We start from the raw sequence: 8,789 nt of genomic DNA on the forward strand, positions 1-8,789 counted from the left end.
GATAACTTTGGCTGCTTACATGTAGCTGTTGGAAATGTTATATTGTAGTTAAACAAACAGAGGCAGCTTTGAAACAGCTTTAGTACTGACGCGTGAAGAAATTTAAGACATTAAAAGGAACAGTTTATTGCTAAAACGAAAGGACATCTTTGTTCTTACACTATAATCACAGAAATTAGTTCTTTTATCTGATTGACAAGGAAGGGTCTGGTATGGCCAAGTAGTTAAGGTGCTCAGCTCGTAATCTGAAGGTCGCGGGTTCAATCCCCGTCACACCAAACAAGCTCGCCCCTTTTATCCACGGGAGCGTTATAACGTGACAGTCAGTCCCACTATTCGTTGGTAAAAAAGTAGCCCAAGAGTTTGCGGTGGGTGGTGATGACTAGTTGCTTTCCTTCTAGTCTTACGCTGCTAAACTAGGGACGGCTAGCGCAGATAGCCCTCGAGTAGTTTTGCGCGAAATTCCCAAACAAACAAACAAATTGACAAGAAAGATTACCAATATCCTGCAGATATATATAGAATTTGGTCGAGACGTCGATCGCGTAACACTTTTTCCCTTATAGTGATCTCAGCTATTTTTTGCTTTTGTTGTCGCTGTCGTAACATTTACTAATTAGCTGCTACAGATTTTGTCATGTATTAAAATGGTACAAGCCAGCTAAGGATGCTAAAACATTGAGTTAACATGTAAATTAAAGTTCGAATTATTAAATCTTGTTCCATAAATATTCGGTTAATTCGTTGTGTTAACCACGTTGTACTTACAGGTAATGTATAACTTATCTCACCAATAAGCTCTGTCTACCTGAATACCAGTGAAAGAGGCAAATTACCTGGTTTGGTTGACCTTGGCTGCCGAGAGAGACCAGCGTACATCCTGAATGTAACACTCCTTCCTTCCCCCCTGAAATATGAGAAGAACTGACGGCTTCTGTTATCATAACTCTGGATGAAATTTTCATGCGTATTTACCAGTGTTTGACTCATGGTCAAAAAACTCCCATAACTGGATATTAAAATTAAAAATATATATGTAATCAATAATGTGATGCTGAAGTCACATTGTTAGGTTTGGTTTTGGTTTGTTTTGAATTTCGCGCAAAGCTGCACGATGGCTATCTGCGTTAGCCGTCCCTAATTTAGCAGTGTAAGACTAGAGGGAAGGCAGCTAGTTTTCATTACCCACCGCCAACTCTTGGGCTACTCTTTTACCAACGAATATTGGGATTGTCCGTCACATTATAACGGCCCCACGGCTGAAAGGGCGAGCATGTTTGGTGTGACAGGGACTCGAACAAGCGACCATCAGATTACGAGTGGAGTGCTTTAACCACCTGGCCATGCCGGGCCCACATTCTTATGAAGTACACGATAAAAAAAAAAAGTTCAGTATAAAAAATGCCGGGTTTACTTTATCAGATAAAGTAATTTAATTATCGTTTTATTGAAAAATAGTAATATGTAGTTATAGGAGTATCAGTCAGTACCCTGTCATGTTGTAGTCTTAGGACGTGGTTTAAAATAAAATACACGAAGGCAGAGCATCGAAAATTATTTTCACTGAAATGAGTAAAAAATGAAATCTCACTCTCGCCGTAGCTAAAGGACACTTAAGTAACATCTTCTTGGACGTTGTTTTCCGTTAACATTTTAAAGTAATATTTTTATAATATAGGCTACTTTAAAACCGCCAAGCTTGACTAAAGTTTTTTTAATAATATTGCTCCATTCAGCGTATCATAGACTAGAAACATGAGCCTGGGAACGTGCTGGGCGATGATCGGGTGGGCCAGCCTCTACATTGTGAGCTGCCCACATACGGCTTAGCTTACCTGACGGCAGGGGTCTTCTGAAAGGTTAGAACGTGCATGTCGTTCATGAAGCGAACTCGCAGAACTGCATTACAATTTAATATGGCTTTTTTGTTGTTGTTGTAATTTCTAAACAAAACGCCAAAAGAATAATATTTTATGTCGTCGTATTGGTTTAAAAAAAAGTCCGTATCTTAATATCTCGCAGGTTTTCTTTTAACCTCACCAACATTGTATGACTAAATGACCTTGGAGATGTATTTAACTCTTCAGTGTGAATGAATCTAAATTATTCACACATTCATGGAAATAATAATAATTAAAATCACACCTCTCTTTTCCATTAACATTTGATTCTACATCTTTCCTCTGTAACAATGACGTAACCCTCAACCCTACAACGCACCTTGTGTTGCTTAATAAAAACTCGTGTATCAACCACCTCAATATTTGTTTCAAAGTGGAAGCGCTTCTTCTCAGTTGTCGATCGCTTTGTTTACTCAGTTCTATCAATGGCCAAGAGACAAGAAGAGCGAATCAACGACCAACTGCGTATTGAGGAGGGTGAACCCCATCGCAAACAGTCAAACACATACTATTACGACAGCCATCACTGTGAAACTAATTAAAACCAGCGACCAACAACGAGCACTTCCGTTTTGCTGATTAAATTGTATAAATGAAATGTTTGTGAAAGTCTTAAGTTCTGTGTTTAACACATTCCTACCTTGCTCATTACTTGCTACGTGTCCCGCAGTCCGTTTTGTTCCATTTAAAAGTCATACATCACCAGATTTATGTTGGTAGTCCTAGTAATTAGAGAGTTTTACCAGAATACCCTGAGCCTGAAGATAGCAGTGTAGCAATTCAAGACGCATTTTGGGTAGGGTACAAATCGTTGAAATCACTCCAGCTTAATGTCGTCCAATCACGAGTCAACAAGTAACTTCTAGTTACTGTGTTGTGTGCGTACGAGTCTTTAGACTTATGATAAATTTAAAAAACAAATGTACACAACTTAGCACTGGCAATTCAAATAGTACAAATGCTAATATTCGAATGTAAATATATGCTCACTCAGTCACCTAACTGGATAACTTGAAACTCTCAGATTACAGTACACGTCACGAACGTTATTGAAGGGGAGAGGATAGTCCGTTTACACAGTAACAAGTTAAAACGATTTGTGTGTGAGAGATGCATTAAAACACACTCAGTTGTGACCTTACAATACAAAGGACTGTGTTTCTTTTCTACGTAAATTAATTTGTTCACAATGACAAACGTCTACAGATACGTTTGAGAAGATAAGAAACGGTGTATGTAATTTCATGTATTGTGTGAATCAAAACACTAGTAATAACGACATCTTGTATCGTGTACGTATTGGAAACAGTGGCTCTAGGTTTAGAGCTTACTATTTCACACATTGCGATTTTTTTCTTTCGCCTTTAAGCCCTGTAAAATCACTATAAAGGCTCGAATATAAGGCATGTTTTGTTATTGTCTTCTTTATAATTAAGAACAAAGCTACGCAATGGCCTATCGAAACCTAGTTTATAGCGTTGTAGTCCGCAGACATACCACTGGAGGGCTACAAGGAGTGTCATAAGATATGGCACGTAAGATATAAGTGTGCCAAGTCCCATCCAGACCGGTCGAAACAAAAGGGAATGACAAGTCAAAATTCGTAATTTTGCGAAATTGTTTTACTTTCGACGCCTGTAAGATAGCATTCAAAACAGAAATATCATATAGTGTTCTGTCTGTGTGTGCTGTTATAACCTAACTTTATGTCATCGGTCGAACTATGAAGGTATGGCGTCTACAAATCCAAATATTGCGATTTTGTACCCTTTACTCTGTAAATTTAACGGAAAGGCCTAAATCCCAAATCAGTCCACTTTAATCTGAAGGGTGTTGTTGTCGCAAGATCTCTATCTTTATGCTAAGTTTCATTGGAATTGATGGCCAAGATATGTTTTTGTATGGTCTGACCTTTCACCCTATAACAATCGGAATTGGGACCTAAAAAAATGAAATTAAAAAACGTCCGAGCGTATAGACCAAACCCATTAAGTTTCGTGAAGATCAGCCCTGAACGAAGCCTAAGATACAGTAATAATTTTTGGATAAATAATAACAAGAAAGAAACGTAAAAAAGTAAAATGTTCCACTTCTCATGGTGGAAACGTATTGTAATCGTTGTGATTAACACATTTCACTGCTAACAATTACATGGGTGTCAACGACAAATTTCAACAAATGAAGTTTCTAAAAGAACAACAACAAATCATTCCCTGCTGGTCTATGGATTTACAATGCTAAAATCAGGGGCTCGATTCCCCTCAGTAGACTCAGCAGATAGCTCGATGTGACTTTGCTATAAGAAACGCACACATATACACAACAACAAATCTCGGATGTACTTCAGAGCTGTTGTGTTTAAATGCCAATAACAAGGGTGTACGTGCGTTTGACTGCTAACAATAAATATGAATTATTTTCAAAGGCTTATTACAAAGAACCCGCACCTTTTGCTTATTTTACTGTTTTACTGAGCATTTAACGCTCTACAAATCGTAATGTATTCTTGTACGTTGAAATCTTATTAATGTTAATCCCCTCCTCAGTAACCACTAGTCAGTTACACGTATGTAACTCCATAAATACTAATCATTGTCTGATTTGAATTATTATCTTTGCCTTCTTCGATCACAGCACTGAACTGGTTCTGCTTTATCCAAACTTTCAAGAACGAAAGATCGTGAAGAAAAACACAGTTAACACGGCAGGAGGAAGTTTGGCGTGTTGTGCCACTTCCTTCACCAACAATAACACATTTTCTACGTACAAAAGCAGTATTAGTCCTAATCTCAGCCTTAAATCTTACCAATGAGCTAAGCAAAATGGTTGAAAGGCTAGTACTGGGATAGATACAAAGGCTCTAGACTCTGTCTAACGTTAGATACCCGGTTTTTAGGAACGAACGTTCAAAGCGTCTTGCCCAGTAATTTGAATCCCTTGTTTGTTCAAACGCACTGCTATTGTGGCCCTCAGGTGCGCACGGTGGAATAACCATGGGATAAGTGAACCCAACTGCTGGGTTGTCATTTCACGGATTATAAGAATCACGCCCTATTTCTATACGTCTAAGAAAACCAATTTCCATTACACATAAGTTCTAATGATGTGCCTTCATTCTACACTTTTCATCTTATTTAGATCGCCAGTAGCATAAACAAAGAGATATATTTTCCCAATGAATCGTTTATAACATCTGTAACTAATCCAAAGTTCTTCTGGTCAATTCCGGTAGACAATTTTGCTGGTCGCTTCCTCCAGACGTTTCAGTGTAGTTTAAAGTTTTGTAAGTTATCCTAAAGACAATCTTGAATCACATATTTACAAAGTAGTCCAAAGTTCCACTGGTCAAGTCCGTGGTCGTTATCAAAGGTCATTGCCTCCCGGTGTCTTTGACTTTGGAATTTCGTAGGTGACACATTCTTTGGCCACTTGGTTGAAATGACCCTTTTCCAACAGTCAGTACCTGTCAGGGCTTAGTCTGTTATTCGATTCAGTTGTATATAGCAGTAATATATAAATGAATTTCTCGCTGGTCAATGTTGTTGTAATCTATCTCATTCTTTCAACCATTAGTTTCAATAAGTTTAAGAATAATATGATGACATAAATAATCATTTTTTAGCGATCCGTCCTTTTCGTGATTTAATCCAAACGTTCAGTCATCATTTTCGATTACTTTAACAAGAACACGACACCGCAAACGCTGAACTTCTTACGATTCTTACTTTATGACCAAAGTCCGTACTTTCAACTATCAATTTCTATCACTTTAACGGTAATACATAACGTAAACAATGATTTTATTTACGGCCCGTACTTTATTATCAATAACTCTAATAAGAACATGATAACAAAATCAATAAATTTATCACGACCTGGGCCTTGTGAACAAGTCCGTACTTTCAATTATCAGCTTCGATCTCTTTAAAAGTAACACGTAACATAAGCACTGGTTTTCTTTTACGTCCGTGCTTTATTATCAAACCCATACTTTCAATCACCAATTTCAATAACTTTAACAAGAACGTGAAAAAAATGAATTTATTACGATCCACAGTTTACGACGTATCGTGAGACAACATGTGGCAACACGGCAAGAATGTTCGCATTCATACTGCCATTTCAACATGAATATTCTTAAACTATAAAGGAACACCACCGATACCAAAGAAATATCTTACCCAAACAGGCAGCTTACCTTCACTACTGGTGGTAGATTCTAAGATACACGAAAACACTATCAAAACAGCCAACATTCTCCAACGACCGTTTGCTCTCGCTTCCATCAGTACGTGTGAGCGAGCACCGCACAGTCCACTTGCCTTGATCTGGAGGTCCACCTAGCTTATTTACAATGCATGTCGTCATATCCGCTAGTTCTCTTATTGGCTATAAACAAAATAGAGGAATGAGCAGTGCCAACACGCGGTCGCGAGCAGTTGCTACAATATTTTGATGAGTTGTAATTGGAAGAAGACGATCTTATAAGAAACAGATGTAACTGATGTATGTAGAATACGATACTATAAGTTTTTCGGTCGTTTCTTATCCGGACTGTCATAGAGTTTAATAAGTTAAGGTCTTCTTAAAATTGCGAACACGACACGATTCCTTACGGTTTGGGCTCGGCATGGCCAGGTGGTTAAGACACTCGACTCGACAATCTATACGGTTTTAGTTCAGAACGCTGCTCTCTTGAAACATTCCTGACATAAAAGCATAAACATTTATTTAGCATTTGAAGGTTAAAACGATATTTGCATAAATTTTAAACAACAAAGATGTTAAAATAAAAACCAAAAGTTGATGGTACACAATAAAAATTTAAACATACAATGACGAAGTTAACAGTTTAATCATTTATTATTCATGAGGATTTCCCTGTTCAAGTTTATTTTTCACCTTTATGCAATAAATTATTGAGTGAATTTTTTACCGTGTTTTGAGAATGTGGAAGGGTAAATTTTTTTGTATATTTATTGCGTGACATTAAACGTTAGATTTCTTTTAAAATCTGTTCTAAATTTGGCATTATTTCAAAATTTCCATTTTAAATAAGAGTATTGCAAAACACTGAATTATAGCATTCAGTGTTTTTAAAATAGATAAACACGAAAGATAACTCAGCCTCTTAGCAAACTGTTCCACAGAAAGATATCAACATAAGACTAGAACCTTATAAGCGTCAAATATATATATAATTTTGTTTAATTTAAAAACAATAGAATTTAAAACACCAATCGTGTGTATACACGGACATGAACTTGTAAAAAAGGTAATTTCTAAACGTCTTTAAAAACTGTATAGAACGTTCATGTATTTGAACTTCTCAACCTGATTCACTCGTGACCTTAGGTCAAAAGGCAACTCCTATTTCGTCATCTTCATGGTACGACTACGGAAGTAAGGCTAAAATAAGCCCTAGGGTTAAAATCTAACTGAGAGTATCTTTTGTTCTTAAACCGAATTAATTTGTTATAAATGGGAATGACTTTTTTTTATGCATATGTGTGATTAATTGTGTTGATTATTGATACTTCAGCTATTGGTGTATTCGAATGGAATAGTCCCCCGTTAGTACAGCGGTAAGTCTACGGATTTACAATGCTAAAATCAGGGATTCGATTTCCCCTCGGTGGACTCAGCAGATAGCCCGAGGTGGCTTTGCTACCTTACCTGTCATATAATCAATAATAATCGAATTATAAAAGTTGATATACGTGTTACGGTGAAAATAATGATTGCCTATTTATTGTATATGCATGTTAGTATACTTCCAACCCTATCTCTGGGGGACAGCAGTAAGTCTGCGGACTTACAATGCTTAAATCCGGGGCTCGATTCCCCGTGGTGAACAGAGCAAACAACCCACTGTGGTTTTGCTTTAAAACAGAGAATGAACAGCATGTTCAGTCTACGATTTGTACGTTTCGTAAGCAATGGCACTCTTTTCTCTCTCGCTGCGATTTCTTTAAGAACAAATATTTTCGTTAATTCTATTCATAGTCAGTGCATGTCAGATTATAATAATTTTCAGCTTTATCTAAACTACTAAATGTGCGCTTTATTCTTTAATTGGAGCTCAAGGGTTCATTAAAATGTCTAGCGTTATTGCAATAGAGAAATATAATTGGCCACCATTTGTTATTAAGCTCTTACTTCTATTCCACAAAAGACATGATTGGTTGAGAAATAATCTTGAGTTGTTTGTTGTTGTTTTTTAAACCTCCCATTCAGTTCTAAACGTGACTAAACGAGTACAGTGCGAAACATTTAAACTCCAACTTAATACTTAATGTGATTGGCTGGGTAATAATTTGGAATTTTTAACTCTTATTCTATACAAAATATGATTGGCTGAGTGATAACGTGACTGGAATTTTTAACGTTCCACTCAGCACTAAACGTGACTGATTGAATGGTATTTTGGAATTTTTGGAACTATTCAACACAAAATGTGACTGACTCATAAACTCCTACTCAATTCTAAATGTGACTGATCAAGTGTTATTCTGAAGTTTTTTCATACGTATCCCCCACTAGACGTGATTGGTTTAGTGTGAGTCTGAAATCCTTCAACAACAAACAATTTTTACAGAACACAAATGAATTATCGACCATTTAGAAATTGCTCTTTTACAGGTAAATGAAGTTTCTAATAAAATCATCACAAGAACAATCTGTCACACTGCTCTACTATTGATTTCGGTACTGAATAATCCTGCCACAAGGTTCAAACAAAGTTATTTCAAAACATCTGTACTTAAAGATAATTTTAAAAGAATGTTATATACACAAAGAGTACCAGTTGAATTATTAAGCATGTCTCAGATACGGTGATTACATTGTGAATTATCCGTCTTCACTCTGTGCTGTGTTAGTATTGTG

At 36.7% G+C, this 8,789-nt stretch overlaps 1 protein-coding gene across 1 annotated transcript in view; it reads right to left on the minus strand.

Annotated features, from left to right (window-relative positions):
• Positions 1–6,201, minus strand: part of LOC143254351 (ephrin type-B receptor 1-B-like) — a 105,123-nt gene extending 98,922 nt beyond the window's left edge. The window contains 1 exon segment of the mRNA XM_076509404.1: positions 6,100–6,201. Coding sequence (XP_076365519.1) covers positions 6,100–6,187 — 88 coding nt within the window. The 5' untranslated portion in view covers positions 6,188–6,201.
• Positions 6,202–8,789: the final 2,588 nt, after the last annotated feature.

Source organism: Tachypleus tridentatus, chromosome 6 (genome assembly GCF_004210375.1).
Source record: "Tachypleus tridentatus isolate NWPU-2018 chromosome 6, ASM421037v1, whole genome shotgun sequence".
NCBI classification, from domain to species: domain Eukaryota; kingdom Metazoa; phylum Arthropoda; class Merostomata; order Xiphosura; family Limulidae; genus Tachypleus; species Tachypleus tridentatus.